General features: G+C 33.5%; 3 protein-coding genes and 1 long non-coding RNA gene across 10 annotated transcripts; 2 read left to right on the forward strand and 2 right to left on the reverse strand.

The window, feature by feature from the left end:
* Positions 1 to 2,781: 2,781 nt before the first annotated feature.
* Positions 2,782 to 6,463, reverse strand: CRCK2 (calmodulin-binding receptor-like cytoplasmic kinase 2). The gene is made up of 6 exons (XM_085734890.1): positions 6,135 to 6,463; positions 5,299 to 5,543; positions 4,840 to 5,008; positions 4,632 to 4,721; positions 4,201 to 4,502; positions 2,782 to 3,439 (listed from the first exon to the last, which is right to left on the reverse strand). Exons 1-6 carry the CDS (start codon positions 6,388 to 6,390, stop codon positions 3,179 to 3,181), a joined length of 1,323 nt encoding a protein of 440 aa, XP_085591016.1. The 5' UTR covers positions 6,391 to 6,463; the 3' UTR covers positions 2,782 to 3,178.
* A 5,074-nt stretch (positions 6,464 to 11,537) lies between these two features.
* Positions 11,538 to 15,959, forward strand: LOC146897713 (uncharacterized). 7 transcript variants are annotated; one of them, XR_015022472.1, is made up of 9 exons: positions 11,538 to 11,799; positions 11,899 to 12,011; positions 12,239 to 12,358; positions 12,509 to 12,643; positions 13,104 to 13,208; positions 13,642 to 13,746; positions 14,148 to 14,479; positions 15,033 to 15,077; positions 15,812 to 15,959. It is a non-coding gene; the product is annotated as an uncharacterized LOC146897713 (long non-coding RNA). The 7 variants fall into 7 exon arrangements; XR_015022473.1 differs by having other exon boundaries at positions 15,815 to 15,959; XR_015022475.1 differs by lacking the exon at positions 14,148 to 14,479.
* Positions 15,960 to 17,485: 1,526 nt separating this feature from the next.
* LOC146897714 (F-box protein CPR1-like) lies at positions 17,486 to 18,301 on the forward strand. The gene has a single exon (XM_085736453.1). The coding sequence runs from the start codon at positions 17,486 to 17,488 to the stop codon at positions 18,299 to 18,301; it is 816 nt and encodes a 271-aa protein (XP_085592579.1).
* Positions 18,302 to 18,588: 287 nt separating this feature from the next.
* Positions 18,589 to 20,750, reverse strand: LOC146897715 (Pentatricopeptide repeat (PPR-like) superfamily protein). Its single transcript, XM_085736767.1, has one exon. It carries the CDS (start codon positions 20,644 to 20,646, stop codon positions 18,682 to 18,684), a length of 1,965 nt encoding a protein of 654 aa, XP_085592893.1. The 5' UTR covers positions 20,647 to 20,750; the 3' UTR covers positions 18,589 to 18,681.
* Between the last annotated feature and the right edge of the window lie 824 nt (positions 20,751 to 21,574).

Consider the following 21,574-nt stretch of genomic DNA (forward strand, 5'->3'; position numbering starts at 1 on the left):
GTAAAAGAATGTCCAAATGGTGAAGTACTGAAGCATAAAGCCAGGCTAATGGTGGGAGGTTTCCTGCATAAAGATGGCATTAACTATGGTGAAGTGTTTGCACCTGCAGCTATAATGGAAACTAGTAGTTTCAATTGCAAACCTGAAGAATTGGAGAATCCATCAAATGGATGTCAAGTCAACATTTTTGATTGGCCCTCTGGAGGAAGAAGTGTTTGTCAAGCAACCTGTCAGATACTAAATGTGAATATCTCTCATGGTCATAATTCAAACCGAAAAAGTGAGAAATTAAGTTCAAAGAATGATCAACTCGTGAAAACTTGGTATTGAAAAACTCTTCTCATTTTGTTTTCAATAGATTCCTTCCACTGGAGATAATGTTATTTAAGACGTGTCAGACACAACGGCGAAGCTAGCAACTTTTTTACGAGGGGGCCAAATGTAAAAAAATTATTTTTATTTCTTTTATTGTAAGCAACGGTAATTTGCAAGAAATTTATTCTCTATTTTATGTTTGAATCTTGTATTGACAATTTTCATTGCTAACAAAACTCTCCTGTAGTTGCTAAAAGAACCTAAACTATAAAAAATTAGATGAAATAAATCTATCAAGCTAACTTATGACAATTAAATTTATTTGAGGTAGCTAAATATATATTAATGGGGTAGCTAAATGTAAATTATACTTATTTTTTCAAATAAAAAAAAAATTGGGGTAGCCAATGCAACCCAATAGTTGTTACTTAGCTTCGCCCCTGGTCAGACACTAGATACAAATCCTTCGCAACCATCTCTATTAAAAAAAATTATAATTTAATTTGGGATAAACAAAAACTTTTATCGATCTACGCTAACTATTGTCACTACTATTCTTCACATTGTGAAAGTCTAATTCATTATCCTAAACCCAATCTATGTAACTCTTCAAATTTATACTTACAAAGTACTAGGAATCATCATGGTTTTGCCCAAAAAGAAAGAAAATCATCGTGGATTTATCCAACTCTACAACCTAAATTTTCCTTTATAAAGAAATGGTGATAGAGTGCCTGCCGGAGATGCAATTGTAATGGTTCAATCACTGTCATAAGCTTGGTCCTTACATAAGCATGTGGTGTGGCCCCTCATTCATAGCTTCGAAATAAATAAATAAATAAATAAAGCAAGTGTACAAGAGGCATATATATAGATTTTAGAAGGAAACATTGTAGAATACTTCGGTGCCATTAATGGCACCGTGACATTGCATCCTGTCCACACAAACAAAGCATCCTGCACATGTGTCAGAAAATGGATGGTATGGATGGGGTTGGGCAGCTATGGCACGGTGACATTAAGTCACTGAAGTGCTGCCCTTGTGCCAGTTTCACCTAGTGGACGTTTGGTTGAACCCACGCCCTATATACCTTCTGGTTCTAGGATCGAAACTGGCATTTAGTGACGGAGGGAGTATAATCAATTAATGAGGTATTTCAAAATACCTTTCTTTTGTTTTTCATCGAAACTGGCATTTTGTGACGGAGGGAGTATAATCAATTAATGAGGTATTTCAAAATACCTTTCTTTTTATTTTGTTTTTTCTATACCATTAATTTGTTATTATTTTTTTTTTATCTTTCTATCAATATAGCGGATAACACGTACTCAAATACATACACATTAAGATGAAATTTGGTGATCTAGATTCAAATTGAATTTGACTTAAAATATCTTCGCAATTAAATCATTAGGTTGTAACAACGACAACAAAGATGATTATTAAACTAACTGTATATTTTTTTAGGAAGCATTTTTTTTTTTGTCAAGTCTTGATATAAATTTAAATTTGAAATGCATAGTTAAGGGCATAGTTAAGGGCAAATTATACATAAAATGTTGGACCAAAATTGTTGGTTACTTGGTGATGGTAAGGACACATTTCTATTGTTAGGTCCTTGAGTGGAAGGGGGTCGATTGTGTGACACTGACATGTTTAGTAGGTTTTTTCGGCTACATAAATCATATTGTGTCATAAATTAATCAATTAATTTTTTTCATATCTCCAATAGTTCATCTCTAGCTAGTTCCAGCTATAATCTTATGAACTCCATCATCTTTCCAGCTACAGTGCAACATTATAGACCAACCTTAAACCTGTAAATCAATGTGGAGTATGAATCTTTAGATAAAATGTTCTACCCACACAGTCTAATGATATTCAACATTTCATTTCTGGTGATATAGTTTAAAATCAAAGAAGGAACCTATATCTATAGGACACTAAGTGAAAGAAGTGACCGTACCAATGTTTCATTGTAGCATCACTCACTGGAACAATTTAAAAGAGATTGTGGGGTAATTGTTTTTGCTCACCGAGAATAACATAAGTAACTGGTGAATGTTTGATAAAAAGTTAGTCTTTTTTACTTATAATTTGGGACAAAGAAAATGAGTTTTTTTATTTTATTTGGGAATGAGGGATCACTATTATATTGCTTTTCTTAATTGGTATACTTAAAAATAAACAACTTACAATTTTGTAATCTTATTATTCCTTAAACACAGTTAACAATTTGAGTCCTAACATTAACAATCTTTAGTTAGACTTTACTTACATTCCTATGGAACTCTGAATTATCAAAATCTTGTTTCTTGATAACCGGAGGACTCAGACAAAATCAAACACACAGTTAACAGTTTGAATCTTAACATTAACAACTATTCGTCAAACTTTATATTCTGATCGAACTCTGAATTATCAAGACCTCTTTTCCGAAGAACTTAAGGATTAAGACAAAATTTAACACAAAGTTAACCGTGAAATAAATGGAACATCATTGCCAAGCTGACAATACAACAATCAAAATTCCAATCAATAGAATACAAGTTTTCCTTTTCTGTCAGGTACATTACAAGAAAAAGAAATAAACATTATGGAAGCATTCTACTCCCATTCCTATATACAAGCCAAAACTCTTCTGAACAATTTCCACAAAATATGAATTCTACCTATCACTATCAGCATATGCCACCCCAGCTCCCAAAGTTGCTTGATCATTTTATAGAAGAATTGTTTAGTCCTCCTGTCGCCATATTTTGCCCTAACTTTTTTTAATGCATTATCATTTTTATGCTTATTTTTTTCTTACTTACACACTCCTTTTTGAAGCGTTATTTCCTGAGATGAACTCTATGTTTGTCACTCTCTCAATGAGGCGCTCCTTTGGGAAGTAGTCGAATATGATCGAAAGTTTGAAGCCGATATCTCTCTGTAATCCTTGCGAATGGCCCAAAGGATCTCAGCACATCTCTTCATGTTAGGCCTATTTTGTCTATGTGGAGCCAAGCACTGTAAAGCTAGTTCAAGTATCTTTTCTAAGGCCAAATTATTTGCTGAAGTTTGATCCAGTCTTGTGTCCAAGACCGAGATCGCGTTTCCGTCAATAAACCTCTTCATAGCCTGCACTTGTAGCAAAAAGAGTCACCTTAAAAATCAATCCTTCATAACTAAAATTTTGAATACAGTGGATTGGTAAGGTGAAACTTAAAGAGGACCTGCTAAACTTCAGAACAAAACAACTGAATAGCGAAAAAAAATAAATAAGTGAACACAATGGATTTGGAAGTTGCAATCATGGAGAGGAGGTGCTAAACTTCAGCGCAAAATGGAATATCATATGCAGTTGTGTTATTTGAACCTCAAAATACATACACAGTATGTGACACCGTGTTTATCTCTATCTTACTAATTACCACATAAAACACACAATTCAAAAATACACACAAAAATTCTGATGTCGAAAAGTAATTTCTTTATCACATGGAAAAAATCTGATATAAATAGCAACCAGAACCTAAAGTAAATGCAAACATCGAGAAGACAGATTTAACAAGGTTCAGCACTGTGCCTACATCCTCGGGAGCAGAGCGGCTAGGTTTCTTATTATTCAGAATCAGATTACCTTGAAAATATATACTACAATGCAGATTATAACATTACCCGCTTACTGTAAACCTTACACATATACAACAAGAACTCAATAGCTGAAAAAATGAGTTAAAATAAGGAACCAATCCTTAACTAAAGCTTTGAACACAATGGATTGGGAAGGTACAATCATGTAGAGGAGGAGGAAAACTTCAGAACAAAATGGAATAACATACTATGAAAAACAACAGAAAAGATGAAGGAGTAATAAAATGATGGAAAGCACTACTTACCCATTTTACTGTTATTCTCTCTTTGAGTTCAAATTTTGGTTCAATCGGCCGTCTTCCCGTGACAAGTTCAACAAGCAAAACACCGAACGAATAGACGTCACTCTTTTCGGTTAGTTGATAGGTTTTCAAGTATTCAGGATCCAAGTAGCCAGCTGTTCCCTTAACTTGGGTAGAGACATGTGTCATGCCAGAGTCACTGTCAGGTGCCTGTCTAGCAAAACCAAAGTCTGCAACCTTAGCTCGAAAATGCTCGGTGAGGAGAATGTTGGAAGATTTTATGTCTCTATGAATGATAGGATGATCTACAAAGAAAATGCAGTATACAATAACTATAAGATTCTGTCAACCATTATATATGTCCTTGGGGACAAACAAGTGAGTAATTTTCCATGTCTGAAATGAGTTGCTTGATGAAAAAAAGAGTTATATACCCATATACATATGAAGATAGGTGAGAGCATGAGATACATCAATTGCAATGTCTAGACGAGCAGCGAGGTCCAGAACGTTTCCATGAATGCCTGTAATGATCCTTTGATTAAGTAGTAGGCACAAAAAGCCAATGCCTAAGCCTTAAGGCAAGAGCAAGGGCGGCAAACCACAAAGGAATAAAATAGCTGAAAGGGCAGAAAAACTCACAATCTAAATGCTCTCTGAGGGTTCCATTAGGAACATACTCCACAACAATGATTCTTTCATCCCCTTGCTCCAAATATCCATAGAACTTTACCAAGTTCAAATGTTCAACCCTTGATAGTGTTTGGACCTCGCTCTGGAACTCTGAACCTAAATTTTTCTCGTGTAAACTCTGCAAAGAAAAAGGTAATTAACCACAATAACATTTGGATGCTTACTGAATAACACTCTCGTTCTATGAAGCACAGACACTAACACTGGACACGACATTGGCACTTGATATCAGCAATAATTTGAGAAAATAATTTAACTTAATGTAATTACATGTATTGGTGTCGATCACCAACATGTGTCAAACACCAGACACACTTTCAATCAGAAATATCAGTACTACGTAGCTCTCATTCTACATAAATGTGACACAAATGACAAAAGGAACAAGCTAAAATCAATTTTAACAACCTTCTTAGCACGCTTTACTGCAACAATAGTTCCATCCAAGAGTTTGGTCTTGTAGACAGCCCCAAAACCACCTTGACCAATCTTGAAAGAAGGAGAGAAGTTTCGTGTGGCTTGGATGATTTCCTCCATGGTGTATTTGACAATGCCAGACTCGTTCCCTTGGATTGTATTGTATAATCCGATGTTGGTACCTCGGTTTGAGCCACGCCCTCTCTGACTACCAGCTCTTGAAGCATTTGATGCAACTAAAAAAACAAATAAAACAGTTTACTCCAATTCACATCACACCATTTGATAAGCATAAGTTACATTTACATACAACTATACTTCAAAATCTACAATTCTTCAGATGCATATACTATATACACATTGATGCTAATAGTTTGGAAACAAAACAAAAAACTAGTAACCCAAATGCAATGCATTGATGTTAAAATAAACAAATTCCTGGAACAATTATATAATTGCTAAATTTTTAATAAAACTAACTTAGTGAACTATACCAACCTATCCAAACCAATTATATATATGTTTTAGTTTCCATGGTTACTTTCACCATAGGTAATCTTATATGAAGCGCATCAGAATTTAAATCTTGATTCGTCATATTGTAAGAGTCTGGTCCAAACCCGACGACCTGACGACCCAATTGGTTGTCCAAAACTATATATAGATAAATAGTGTTGACTTGACAACAATTTTGAACATTTCTAATTTCATGATTTAGATCCAAATTGAAAATTCCAATTCAAATTATCTTTACAAAAAACAACAATAGTAACTAATTTTCACCCAATTATTGATCAAAAAAATAAAATCAAAATCAAAACAACTACCAGAAGTAGAAGTAGATTTGAATTCCTCAGAATCAACAACGCTCTTGGAATTGCTACTATCCGGCGGCGTGAAACAAGCGGCAAACAATCCAGCAACCGACATGGCAGCGGCAACAACCGGATTCCGGCTACCGGAGGAAGAAGAGGAGGTTGTTGACTGAACCGAGGTGCTAAAGTCAGAAGAACGAGACATTCTGTCCGGCGTGCTCCGGGGACCGGAGTGTTGGCTTCGGTTATGAACAAACGTTGTGGTCATTTTGTAGAGAGAGAAAGTGGCGGGTAGTTTTAGAGAGAGAAAGAAAGAGAGAGAGTGTGCGTCAAGTCAACTTAACTGTATGAATTCAATAAACAAGTTATGAATAGAATAACTGTATGACTTGTTGTTTTTGGTAATAAAATAATGTCGGTGATGCTATAATGCACCGTGAAAGCTAAGATTTGTTTGCAAGTTGCAACATCAATTTCTGTGTGGTTGCTTTGGAGAATAGTACGGTTATGATTGACTAATCATATTTCTATTGCATTTATATTTTTCTCTTCATATCATCATCATCATATATAAAGATGAAACATACGCGTGCGTATCTATATCACTTGAATTAGTCATTTGAATGTTAGAAAGTTCGATTTCAAGGGTAGGCTTCAGAATTTAAATAATACTAACAAAAATATTTATTCACTTGTTCTCAATGTAAACAAAAATAACATGAGTGTTGTGTGCAAGTATCAGTTATATGTCCTACATCAGATAGAAAAGTGGAGGTTGAACGATCTATAAGTGAGATGACCCATACATCTTTTGGGTAAGAGGGAAGCGTCTCTCTCTTGTATAGTTACCCTGGCCTAGATGTAGGCGGTATCCCTGGCTCCCCTCGTGATCTAACAATAAGGTGATGTATTTACTACAAATTTTAAATCAAATGCTCTAACTTTTGTTGACCAATTTTTGCTTATATTTTAATACGAGTGGAGTACATTGAAGAGATACTCACACCAGTATAGCCAGAGTTAAAAGGATCCATTTCGTAAATTTTGCTTATATTTTGGGGACTAATGATATTAACACAAGTATATAGATTAAAAAAAATCATTCAACAAGGCACTTCATTTTTAGCAGCCATAAGGGATTTGTTTTCCATGTGTCTCTTTCTGACGCAGTACGAAAGCGTAGACTAGCAAGCGCTAAACCTAGATACTCCCTCCGGTCACATTTATAAGCAAAAAATGACTTTTTAGGTACATTGAATAATCAATGTATCCGGTCACATTTATGGGTTAAATACATTAATCATTGGATGTACCTAAAAAATTGTTTTTTGCTTATAAATGTGACCAGAGGGAGTAGAAAAGAGACAAGTTTGCAAGCGACAAACATGTGAAAAGGGTTCCGGAATCCAGTGGAAATTGAGAAAACTCTCTAAAATACTATTGATTGAATAAAAGTTATGTCTCCTAGGCTACATATGTTAAGCTCAAATAGGGAAATTACAAAACCCTAGTGGGCCGAAAATAACAAAATGAAAACAAAAAAACAAATAACAAAATTAAACTGAAATAATAAAATACTATTAAATTATAAAAAAAACCCTCCTACCTCACTTTCTAAAGGAAAATGTGCATATACACTATGAGACACAAATAGATAGATAGAGTGATTTATATGTATACACACACTACGAGACAGAAAGATAGAGTGATTTAACAATATGATAAATTGGTAACGTAATACAAAGAGAGATAGAGGAAAATAAAGTGTTAAAATGTTGGGGTCTTAGAATGATTTTTAAGAACAAATTTTGAATAGAGATGTCACTCAGCGCCTTCAGAGTACTATAGTGTCCATCTTCATACTTTTGTATACTATATTTGTATCCTCGGCAACAAGTTTAGTGTTCGTCTCTATCACGCTTATTACTTGTACTTTGACACTAAATAACAAAAAAATATATTATAATGTAATTAAAATATGATTAAGATCTTTCAAATCTAATGTAAAATGTTATAAATCATAATATTTAACCAAATAAAAAGCATTCAAAGTACGAAAAAAAAAAAAGACATATTACAGTAAATATCAATGGTTTATGTTCAACAAATTAATTTTAGTGATATAATATAATAATTATATACTCCCTCCGAACACTATTATAAGCAAAATTTCACTTTTAAGATACATTGAATAATTAATGTATCTAGTCTTTATTATAAACTAGATACATTAATTACCCAATATAAAAAACAAAATTATATTAAAAGGATCTATGCCAGGTACAAGGGGTGCTAGGAATAGATCAAAGGATAAAAGTACAAGAATTTGATATGCGGTGGCATACACAATAAGACCAAAAAGAAAAAAGCCACACAAACGCACCCAAAGCACAGAGGCTAGAGAGCCACAAGAGCCACAATTACCCGATATATCCAAAAAGTAAGGTTTTGTTTATAATAGTGATCGGAAAGAGTATTTATGTATGTCTATCTAAATTTGCAGGATGGACATCAAAGTCTTTATACAAATACTCATTATCACTCAAATTTAGTAGTAATTAACTAAGGTTAGACCTAAACAATAAATATAAGTACTAGAATGCTAACTAGTGTTCTAATGGTATTTGTTAAGCAACTAAAACAAATAAGTTTTTAATAAAAAATAGTATAATCATTACTTGCATCTTATATTTATAAGATAAAATTTTTACTTCTAAATTCCTTAACAATTGTCCATAGGGCATATTGGTCGGTAAGACCATGTATTTACTATATCGACTGCAGATATTTTTGGTGGGCGCCAATCTTGGTTGTCATCCCCAATTTGGAAGGATGCCCTTTTCCATGTGGTTCCCACAATATGTTAACGTATTTGATATTTCAAAGCTGCTTTCCTTCCTGAAATTCTTTTTCTGCGCTATCAAACATATAGGGTAAACGTGGAAAAGGCAACGATTTGAAAGGCTGCAAAATTTTGATGACTCTTTCAAAAAGATGCATGAAGACCAACTTTTAGATACAAGAGATGTAATAATAGTGCCTATGAACACATGGAAATACTTCAGTGCCATAGCAATTGGTGCCATTGTGCCATAGAACCAATCACATTCTGCCACATATCTAAATCTTTTAAGATTTCCTTCACCTTTTGTGGTTTGTGTGGACAGAAATCAATGGCACCGTGCCATTATGGCACGGAAGTGCTGCCCATGAACCCATTAACATATTTGTTTAAACGGGTAAAGATCCTCTCCATTTATAACTTTTTCTATTTGTTGCAAAAAGATGCATGAAGACCAACTAATAAGGGGTATATTTGGAAAAGGAGTAATAAATACATCTAAGAATTTGTATATGATCTTATATTTAGGGAGGAGGCGCACCGCCTTAGAAAACAGATACAAATGCAACATTTTGTACTATGAGTTGGAGGGTTGTGTTTCTAGAGCTGCATTGAGTTTTATTTTTGAGAAAGCAAAACGCTCCAAGACAACCGATATTGTTAAAAAAAAAATGGTTGTGTGATCAAGACGTCGTATGAGTTGCCTTGTGCATATATTCTTGGAATGAAGATCTGGAAAAACTTTCCTGATCGAATGGATGAGATAAATCCTCATTGGCAAAGGTTGCGTGTTGGTGAAGAAAAAGGTGAAGATGATTTTTCTGAACACATTAACATATTTGTCTGAATTTGCATCCAAGATCTAGTAGTTGTATGTAAGTTTTAGTTGTGTTTGCCACTTCGTCTATAGACTAAAAAAAATCATACTCCCTACGTCCCTTTTTATAAGAATATTTACAAAAATCACGGGTATTAAAAAAAATTGCTGGAGCAATAAAGTTGTCTCAAATGTGTGTGATTATTACTAACTTACCCTTAAGTAAAGATATGTTTAATGTTAATTTTTCATATACCAATACAAATTGGTAGTATTAATAACGGTATATTTGGAAAAGGAGTAATAAATACATCCAAGAATTTTTATTTGATCTTATATTTAGGGAGGAGGCGTACCGCCTTAGAAAACATATACAAATGCAACATTTTGTACTCTGGGTTGGAGGGTTGTGTTTCTAGAGCTGCATTGAGTTTTATTTTTGAGAAAGCAAAACGCTCGAAGACAACCGATATTGTTAAAAAAAAAAATGGTTGTGAGATCAAGACGTCGTATGAGTTGCCTTGTGCATATATTCTTGTAATGAAGATCTGGAAAAACTTTCGTGTTCAATTGGATGAGATAGATCCTCATTGGCAAAGGTTACATGTTGGTGAAGAAAAAGGTGAAGATGATTTTTCTATGATGGGTGAGATAGTTAGTTGGTATTCAGGAACGTCTGAAAGTCACTTACAAGATGAAACTTCACATCAAAGAGGTGATGCGTCAGTCAACATTTCTAGAAGTCACAATGTTGTCTTCACCTCCAAGAAAGATGGAAACCAAAGGGAGCCAAGAAATGAGTGAGGTCTACACTAAAAGACTCATCGACGAGTCGAATCTCATCTATATGGGAGCATGTTGATCCTCAATTTCTCGATAGTCAATCGTCACAAACAAAGTCATCATTTCCAAGGATGCATGTATTGACAATGCATCGCGTTCTTTGGTTTCAACGTTTACTCTAGACCCGGATCCTAATTTGCCATATATTGATCATATGTCAAAGTTCATGAGACCTCACATTGAAAAAATTGTGAATGTTAAAGGGGATGGTAATTGAGGATTTCAAGTTGTCGCTCGACACGTGTATGGATGAAGAAAATCACATATGGGTTCGTAGAGCACTTAATCTATAGTTGCAAATTCATAAGAGTGACTATATGCCGATATTTGAGTCGGATGAGCGTTTTGAATATATAATGAATGGTTTATGCCCTCTTAAAAATAGTGGTGGAATTGCATACATATAAAAGCGGTTGACATTATCGAACATAAGTCACATTGCTACAACTTATTACAATATAGTTGTTGTTTACTTGACAAGTCTCAAAATCGATATAGTGAGAAGAGCAACATTCAAAATCAAATGTAAGTAAGTAGACACTCTAAGATAACCAAATACTATGATTTCTGTTTTTTTTTTTTTTTTTCCAACTCCAGAAACGATCTTGTAAATGTACGACTCTAAAAATGAAATTCAATTTCTTTTTACTCCCGGAGAGTCATGTTGACAAGTCTTAAAAAGCCTGTTGATACTATATACTTTATTTGTACTTCCTAAGATGAGTTATGCACTTATGTTCCGTTCATTTTTATCATACATGGCTTATTTCAAAAAAATTGACAACGTATACGGTATCAATCTATATATAAAAGTTAACACATGCCAACATTTTAGCCCTAATTAAACCTAAGCCCTAATGAATAAAATTTCTATTTTACCCTAACCAATAAACATACGCGTTTTCTTTTTCCCAAAACAAACACGCGTTTCTTCTTCTTCCTCTTATCATCATCACCACCGCCAACCCTAATCTCCTCACACCTAATCTCCTATTTTCACACCTTTATTTCTTGCTTTTCTCCTCCGCCATCATCATCTACAAATTTATATGCTTCTCCCTTTTTCAACGGTGGCCGATCCGTGCCTCCAAGTCGCTGAACTCGACGGCCGATTCATTTATCAACCGTCAACCCTTTTCCGACGTCGGCTGAACCCTGACCCTTTTTCAACGACGGTATGTATATTTTCCTCTCTTTCTCTCACGCGTTTCTTTGTATGTGTTAGTCGCTGACCTAGGCTGCAAATCCATGGCTCCATGTCGCAACGGTCACAGCGAGACAACATAATACGACGAATTCGGGAAGCATTTCTGAATGAGTCAATTGCAAAACCTCTCTTCAACAACCCGGGAAGCATTTCGGCGACGATTCGGTTTCCACTGTTTAGGTAATTCTTAGATGTGCTTATCATATGGTATCAGATCATTCTTTGTGACTTTGAGAGCAACTAATAGTTGGGGTTTGATTTGTTTTCCAATTTATGGATTTTTATATCATTCTTTGTGACTTTGAGAGCAACTAATAGTTGGGGTTTGATTTGTTTTCCAATTTATGGATTTTTATATCAGGGATTTCCTAAATCAAAGTAATTTTTTTTTCTGGTAATTTTTTCAGTGGCAGTGTAACTTTAGCAATTGAAATGCTAATAATGTGCGGCCGATATGCATTTTATGGATGTATGAGGTCCAGTAATTGAATATGTCAGGTCTGAATTTTCATCCTTTTTGGTTGAAGGTAGTTTACTTTTTCCTTATAGACTCTGTTTATCACGAGCCAAGTCTTTGTTTTCTTAATTGTATTTCCCTCGAACTTCTTAATTTGCATTATCTTATGGAATAGTTCTTTATGGAATAGATTATGAAAGTCGGTTAGTTACTTTTGCAGGATTCAATTGCAAGAACTAAAGAGTGGAGCAAAACAACCATTGTAAAGATTACTTCCCATATGCCATCAATTACTAAATGACGCGGATTATACAAAGAACAGGGTAAATCACATACTTAAACACAAATTCTGAAGGTAAATTAAAAAGGAAGAAGCTAGAAATTTTTATTTTATGGTATTGTTTATATTATTGAGATTTTTACTATTGAATTTTATAGCAAAGAGACTATTATTTGTTAGTCCTTTGGTTACTCTTGAATTTTATAGCAAGCCAATAATTTTATAGAAAACAATTGAATTTTGTAATTACAAAACCAGTCCCTTTCTTGAAACAGACTGTTATTTTAGCAATGATAGTCATTTGGTTACTCTTTTTGAATGAAATTAATGGTAATTTTTTATTTTTTTAATAAAAAACTAACACATTTCCAACAAGCTATTTTTTTCTCCTACTTTACTTCCTATTTGTTATGCTTTTACTAACTTTGGCCATTAACTTTAATGTTATACATGCTACAACAAATACAAATGCATTATGTTCCTACTGTTTATGCATATCAACCATGTTGTTATTATTGTCCCCTACATTCAACAGAGCTATCAGAAGGGCTGATGTCGTCAACGATTTAGCTGAGTCACAAGGAAGATTGTAATTTGGGTAGGTGATTCGGCTGAATCACTATAAAGGATGCAATATAGGGTAAGTAAACTACACTGATGTCCTCTTCATTTACTATTGAATTTTATAGCAAAGAGACTATTATTTGTTAGTCCTTTGGTTACTCTTGAATTTTATAGCAAGCCAATAATTTTATAGAAAACAATTGAATTTGAATTTTGTAATTACAAAACCAGTCCCTTTCTTGAAACAGACTGTTATTTTAGCAATAATAGTCATTTGGTTACTCTTTTTGAATGAAATTAATGGTAATTTTTTATTTTTTTTAATAAAAAACTAACACATTTCCAACAAGCTATTTTTTTCTCCTACTTTACGTCCTATTCGTTATGCTTTTACTAACTTTGGCCATTAACTTTAATGTTATACATGCTACAACAAATACAAATGCATTATGTTCCTACTGTTTATGCATATCAACCATGTTGTTATTATTGTCCCCTACATTCAGCAGAGCTATCAGAAGGGCTGATGTCGTCAACGATTTAGCTGAGTCACAAGGAAGATTGTAATTTGGGTAGGTGATTCGGCTGAATCACTATAAAGGATGCAATATAGGGTAAGTAAACTACACTGATGTCCTCTTCATAAAACAATTGAATCTCTTGAAATTTCAATGTCAAACAGAGAACTATAAAAACATGCTTAATGCCAACATGCTCTTGATTTTTGGACAGTGCTCTATTTGGTTGATTTTTTTTTTAAGAAATTGTTGTAAGGTTTATTGCCATTTAATTTGCTTTATTTTGAATTAGAGAATGATTTGTTGTTGTAGGATTTTATCTTAAGATTTGATTGAGTTCTATATAATGTAATTTGATTGAGTAAAGCAATTGAAGCTCTTGAAAATGCATCGCCAAATTGATAACCGTATAAATTAATACTATACTTATGATTAATACCAACATGTCATTGGTTGATCTGTAATTCTATAATGTCTGATTATTTGTTTCACAACAGCCGATGTGAGTCAGCAATGACTGCCAAATTAAAAATCCATAAATTTTGCAAAGTGAAAGTTTTGAAGTGGGAAATATAGGTGGGACGCAAGGTCAATTGTCACGCTCTATTGTGGATCTATTAACAAGCCCAATTGCAGATTCAAAGAATGATGAGTCGAGTATTGTGCATGGTGTGATGGTTTTTCTGGTTTGTCAAGTGACTCAAGTCTCAACATAGCTGAAGCCGTGCCCAATGCATTGCCAGAATAAAATATTTATGCTGGTGAAAATGTGACAGATTTTAGTTTGGTGTGTGATGAAAAGGAGCTTAATTTGAAAGGAAGCGATGAGGTAAAATCAGAAAAAGCTCTTCCTCACTTTCTCTCATCACTCTCAACTCTCTATTTTATTCATGGTTGAACATGGATTCATCCCTAAAGCAATCAGAAATGACTTCACTGTAACAATTGGATCTCAACTTGCTCATCCCCCTAATCAACGATGTCGAAATCGAACACAGACATTGATGATCTTAAACTGCTCATCCTTTCTTCATCGTACACATTTTCTCTCACTCATTGGACTCTTCTCTCTTTAACAACCTCAATTAGACTCTTATCTCATTAACGACTTATTACTTTTGTTCTTTATTGTTAACTCTTCTTTCTCTATTTTTTTGTGATGAACATGCGTGCAAATTGCAAAGTGTGTACAATAATTTTTATGTCTTTTATGTTTGTTCTGTTATTTGCTATTTTGATTTGGACAATGTCATGTTTGGAAAGCTAACATGCTTTATAATGTGTTTAATCAGTTACTAAAACTAAAGTTGGTCTTTTTCTATTGTAAATTATTTGACAACTTTTAAGTGTGAAAAGATAGACTCATGGTTTGTTTTCTTCAGGTGAAGCACTATTGATCTCAAATGATATGCTATTGGATGGATGAGGTAGTTCAATCACTATGGTCACTACTTTTTATGCATTAAAATTTTGTTTATGATATGGTAATGCGAGCTTGCCATCAGGTTTTTTTAGTTGATAATATGATTGCCTCTGGCTTTGAGAGGCAAGTTCAACATTTAAAAGTAAAAAAACAATGGTTTCCTCTAACATGATTGTTAGATACTTATTTGTAGCGTGGCTAGAGGTCAAAATTATAATATTTTGACATATCTTTTAATCAATAGACATTTGGGAAAAACAATGATGTTCATTAGTCATGACACAAAACAATTGTACGTATTGATTCAACATGCATGCCTCTTTGTTTAAGTTGCTGCAACTTTCAAGTTTGCAATTTTCAATTGTTTAAATAGAATTGATCTGAAATTGTCTATAACTAAACTTAGGTTTTTAAAGAATATATTTTTAAAGCTCGGCTCTCTGTTTGACCTCTTCATTAGATGGTTAATCAACTTGCCTCATTTAGTGAGATTCCTTCCAAGGTTCCATTTTTTCTACTACTGGCCATTTTAGTCCAATTTACTCATTTAGTGATATTCCTTCCAAGGTTCCATTTTTCCCACTACTGACCATTTTAGTCCAATTTACTCTATACACTGTTTATTGTAAAATTAATTTGCAGTTATTGATGATATGCATGTGGTCTCCATATATTTTAGTGAGCTCATGTAGATTCTCTGATATGTACTATATGTGATTTTTTGTTGTGATGAGATAGCAGGTTAAATGAATTAGGGATGATCAAAAGGCACAATTAGTTGACTTTGTTTATCACTCTACGGTGTATTTCTTCACAAGAGCTGCTTTTGATTTTCCTGTGAAGAATAAGTTTGAGTACAAAGTGCAAGTGAACTTTATAGCTATCATGATACATTAAATCTTATTGAACAATGATGTCATCATATACTTTACTGTAACATATGACTATATTTTAGTTTGGCGAACTCCTAAGCCACAGCACTAAATAATACTTAGACAACTTACAACAATCCTTATATGGTAGATGTAATATGCCCCTGTTAAGGTTCAATATTCCATATATGGTAGATACAATATACAATGTTTAAGAAGGATGTCTATATTAGTAATTGACTTTTGTATATCTATTTGAAAATGAGAAACAAATAATTTTATTTGATGATATCTTTAACAGATAGATCAATCAATGAGTTTTTGGCCATAGACTTGAGTGGACTCTGCCTTGGATATGTGGAGTAGAGGTTTCAGAAATTTCAGAAGAGTGTTATATTTTAAATTTATTTAAATTTGTATGCTCTCGCATTCTATAGTTAACTTTTCAAATTATTTTGCCATTTTTAACTGCTCAATTTATATAGCACCGGCCCAATACTTATTTGATTTAGATTTTATTTAATCAAGTCCAAAGTTACACATTTCTCAAAATCATAGGGGCTACGAATTTTGATTTATGTTTCTATTTATATTGTAGGTATAAATAATTTGTTATTAACATTTGTATTCAGTATATATCCAATAAATTGTATTTGTGGATAATTTAATTTATATTCATTACTATTTTTATTTCATCAATTTATTTATCAATAATTATACAATGTATTTTTTCTTTTCCCTAATACTTTTACATTATATATGACCCGTGCGGTAGCACGGGTGAAAAGTCTAGTAAAAATACATTATACATTCCCTAAAAAAAAAACACATTATACACCCTAAAAAAATACTTTAAACAACCGGTTGTCAAAATAAAATTTCTCGCAAGATAATTTTTGTTTTTTTTTTTTTTGTGGTGGCATACATGGCTTATTTCAAAAAAATTGACAATGTATATGGTATAAAAATACATTATACATTCCCTAAAAAAAAAACACATTATACACCCTAAAAAAATACATTAAACAACCGGTTGTCAAAATAAAATTTCTCGTAAGATAATTTTTGTTTTTTTTTTGGTGGCATACATGGCTTATTTCAAAAAAATTGACAACGTATACGGTATAAAAATACATTATACATTCCCTAAAAAAAAAACACATTATACACCCTAAAAAAATACATTAAACAACCGGTTGTCAAAATAAAATTTCTCGTAAGATAATTTTTGTTTTTTTTTTGTGGTGGCCGAGGTTCGAACCCCAGACCTTGCATATTTTTATGCATTGTCCATGCCAACTGAGCTAAGCTACAGAAGTCACTAATCTTTCAAAAAAACAAAAAACAGAAGTCACTAAATTTTTGCATAGCACTTTCAAACCATATAAACTCAAACACCATCGGAAAAAACCTATAAACTTCCTCAAAAAAACAAAAAGAACCTATAAACTCAAAAGTATCAAACTAGGTTTAATATTTTTACGGCACTATTCCCTCTCACTCTCAGCCGGTGCTGGAACTGCGACGAAGGGAATCCTTGATGGAGTACGAAGAAGAATTTGATTGGTTAGCATTCAACGTTGACCAAAATAAGGAACAAAAACAAAATTCTTATGTGGCTGAACTCAAACAAGAGTATGATGCGCCAAGTACAAAGGTTAGCACCCATGTCCATGATGATATTGCCTTGTCTATCCTATCAAAACTTCCTTTTAAATCGTTGACACGATTCGCATGCGTGCGCAAGTCATGGTCACTCTTGTTTGAAAACCCTAGTTTCATGACCATGTATCGCAACAATTTTGTATCTAAAAATTGTTCTCATCACGACGGTGTGTCTCTCCTCCTAAGTCATGGTGTAACAGGTGATTTGTATTCTCTTTCCGGCGAGAGATTCGAGAATAGGACCAAACTAGATTGGCCAAATCTATCTCAAGAGCAAACAGATTTTCTATTTTTTGGTTCTAGTAGTGCTAATGGGATTGTTTGTCTTCATGATCCATATTCCGATAAAGTTGTATTGTGGGATCCATCCATCAAGGAAGTCAAGGTCGTGCCTCTTAGTCCTCTTAGTCTGGTTGAGTCGTCTTTCCCTTATGATTTCCCGGTTAAGATTAGTCTTCATGGATTTGGGTATGACCATGTTATGGATGACTATAAATTGATTCGCAGTGTAGCTCTTCCATTATCTTCAGATTACAACACAATGCGTGTTGAGTTTTCAGAATCCATATGGGAAATATATAGCCTACGAAGTAACTCTTGGAGTCAACTTGATGTTGATTTAAGTACTCAGATGGGACCACAGTGTTATAATCAAATGATAATTTACAAGGAAAGGACTCATTCCAATTAGAGGAATAAATAATTAATTGTTTTTGCTTGTTTTTTCATCCGAGAGATGTATGATTGTGGTTATTTAGATATTGCTTTGTATTCGAAGTTGTTTGTCAATTCCACCTATTGAAAAAAATAATAATGGTATTGAAATGGAAAGATCAATTACTGTACCTTTTATAGTAACAGTTGCCTTCTGGTCAGATGTCGAATATCATTGATTTAACAGAAAATTAATAGCCCTGTTAGGTTCAGTGATGTAGATTATTATGATTGGCGAGGCTTTAATTCTAGGCAAACCATGACTTACTGTACGCATCTTTGAAGCAAAGCATTCCATAATAATCAATGTTAGTGCAAATGATACAAATCATGATGTGAATAATGTGATGTTAACATTTACAAATGAATACCATTTTGTTCCTTCATTGGCCTAAGCAGCATGTTTAATGTAACATACATTTCTAAAGCATTAGGGTGTGATTTATCATTGTATACAAATGAATTGATTTGGTTACCAATTTCAATCCAACTACAACCAGGAACTTTTGCATCACGTTTGTCTTCCATCGTTTTGCGAATTCTTTCCACATCATACCAATGCTTTTGAGAAGCGTAAATGTTCGACATCACTGCATAGTTTACACTCTTTTCTGGTTCAATGAAGAAGAGTTTTTCTGCAGCTAATTCAGCCAGTTCCATATTTGAATGTAGTTTGCAAGATCCAATAAATGCTCCTAAGGTATCTGAATCAGCTTCAATCGGCATTAATCTCAAGATTTCAAAAGCTTCATTAATAAGACCATATCTTCCTAGAAGATCAACAAGACAAGTATAATGTTCTGAATCAGGAACAATCTGATACGCATTGGTCATTAATTTGAAGTAGTAAAGTCCCTTCGTCACTAGCCCACAATGAGCACAAGCCGAGAGAACGCCGAGAAAAGCGATTTGATCTGGTTTTATGCCACATGATAGCATTTTCTCAAACATCTCAGTTGCTTTTCCAGCAAGACCATGGAATGCATATCCATATATCAATGAAGTCCATGTAACTAGATCAGGCTGTAAAGTTAATTCAAAGCATTTAAATGCACTAGTAATGCTACCACACTTTGAATAAGCACTAATCAAAGAATTGGCAACGGATAAAAAATCTTGACATGATAATTTAACCGCAAAAGCATGCGCTTGTAGTGTTTCGGTAATGGCAGAAGCATAGCCACAAGAACTGATAATGCTAGAAATAGTCAGTTCATCTGGAAGAAACCCTTCGCGAAGCATCTCTCTCATAAGCTTCATAACCTCATTACCATCACCATTATTCCCATACCCAACAATCATGGTAGTCCATGCCACAACATTTCGAATCGACATCTCATCAAATACTCTTCGTGCATCGATAATATTTTCGTTTTTGGCATACATGTTGATCAATGCACTAGCCACTAAAACATCTGAATCAAATGATTGTCTCAGAACTAGACTATGAACTTGCTTTCCAAAATCATAACATTCCAAAGAATCATCACTTATTACACTAAGCAAGCTACTAAAAGTGAACCCATCCCCGTTCGCAGCTTCTAACCGCATCGAGTTGAACGTGCTAAAAGCCTCTTCGGGTAAACAGTTAAAGACATAACAAGAAATCATCACATTCCACATAACCAAATCTCTACATGGAACAACACAAAAAACCCTCCTTGCATTCTCAACAAAGCCACATTTTGCATATAAATCAACAAGAGCACAACCAACAAAAGAATCCAAATCTAATCCAACTTTAACTGTAAAACAATGCAACTGAATTCCCATCTCAGCATCACAAAACCGAGCACATAAACAAATCAAACCATTAAAAGTTATATAATCTGGAACCACCATTTCCAACAACATCCGTCGAAAATAAGAAAAACACAATCGCATACCACTCGATTCATTTTCATTGTCACGTCCAACAATACCACGAATCATAATATTCCATGAAACATTTCTGACAGGCAATTCATCAAACAGTTTCTTTGCATCTTCAGTTTCTTGACATTTAAGATAAACACTCAAAATCTGGTTTTGTAAGGCAAGAACTTGACAAAATCCAAACTTTATCAAATGGGCATGTAACTGTTTTCCTTCAGGAAGATAGCCCTTTTTGGCAGAGATTTTGAGGGCGTTGGAACAAAACAAATGAACATGGTTAGGGTCTTTGAAATGGGTTTGATTTGGAATTGGCATAGAAGTTCTGAGTCTGCTTAAGGAGTTCCATGGATATGGTTGGTGAGAAGATAAACAGAAGCATTGTGTAAAGAATGAGAAAGGGAATGAAGGGAAAGAGAGATGTTTTTTGAAATGGAGCTTGCTGAACATAAGATGGTTTAAATCTTTGTAATTCCTCTTTTTGTTTTATTTCATGAATCACATGCACAAACACACTAATGTCGACACTGACGATAGATAGATGATAATTAAAAAATAAAATGACATTATTCAACTTACTCACACACATAACGTGGAAGTGCCAGGTTTGAACCTTGTTCATGACGTTTGGACTAATAATTTTAACATTTTTGCTAGTTTTTTTTTTAATTTTTGAAGCAAGTATTTTTGCTAGTTGAACTACGACTTATGAGACTGCTAAAAACTAATCTCTCGAACAAGTAAGACTGCAATAGATGACAAAATTTTCCTTCAAAATATTTAATATTGTAGCATTCTCATATATGAATCAAATATAAAACATTGGTTAAGCGGAACGAAAGTTCTTACCATCTCATCCAAATGCTTTTGCATAAATGTTAATCTATGTTAAGGCACATGTAAAGAAATTTAAAATAAAAATATTGTCTTTTTTATCAAAAAATATAGAAATGTTATTGGTGCAATTCCTTCAAAATTTAAAAATTATTTTTAAGAATATTATAAAAAAATAGAAACATTAGGAAGACCCAATCAATTATTCAAATATTATATAAAAAAAATGGTTCTATCAAAAATTAACAAAACTTATTAGTAGTTGTGTTAATACATTAGTAAAAAATCATCAAATTAGAACTAAAAAAAAAGGATGGAGTACATCCAAACAAGTGTATAAAAATTAACCTCAAATAAAATTTGGTTACATTGTGATTTCTCACCCCAAGAGTTAGTTACTTCTGCATCTTCACATCACATTCTTCTTCCCTACCAAACGTTACAAATACAATACATAATTATTATCCACCTGAATGAGTGAACAACAGAGCAATTATTACATTACTCCTATTAAACTAAACTAAACTATTCCAGTTGACTTTTT

The sequence above is a fragment of the Medicago sativa genome, chromosome 8, assembly GCF_051527215.1.
Source record: "Medicago sativa cultivar Bolivia chromosome 8, Bolivia_mono, whole genome shotgun sequence".
Lineage (NCBI taxonomy): Eukaryota > Viridiplantae > Streptophyta > Magnoliopsida > Fabales > Fabaceae > Medicago > Medicago sativa.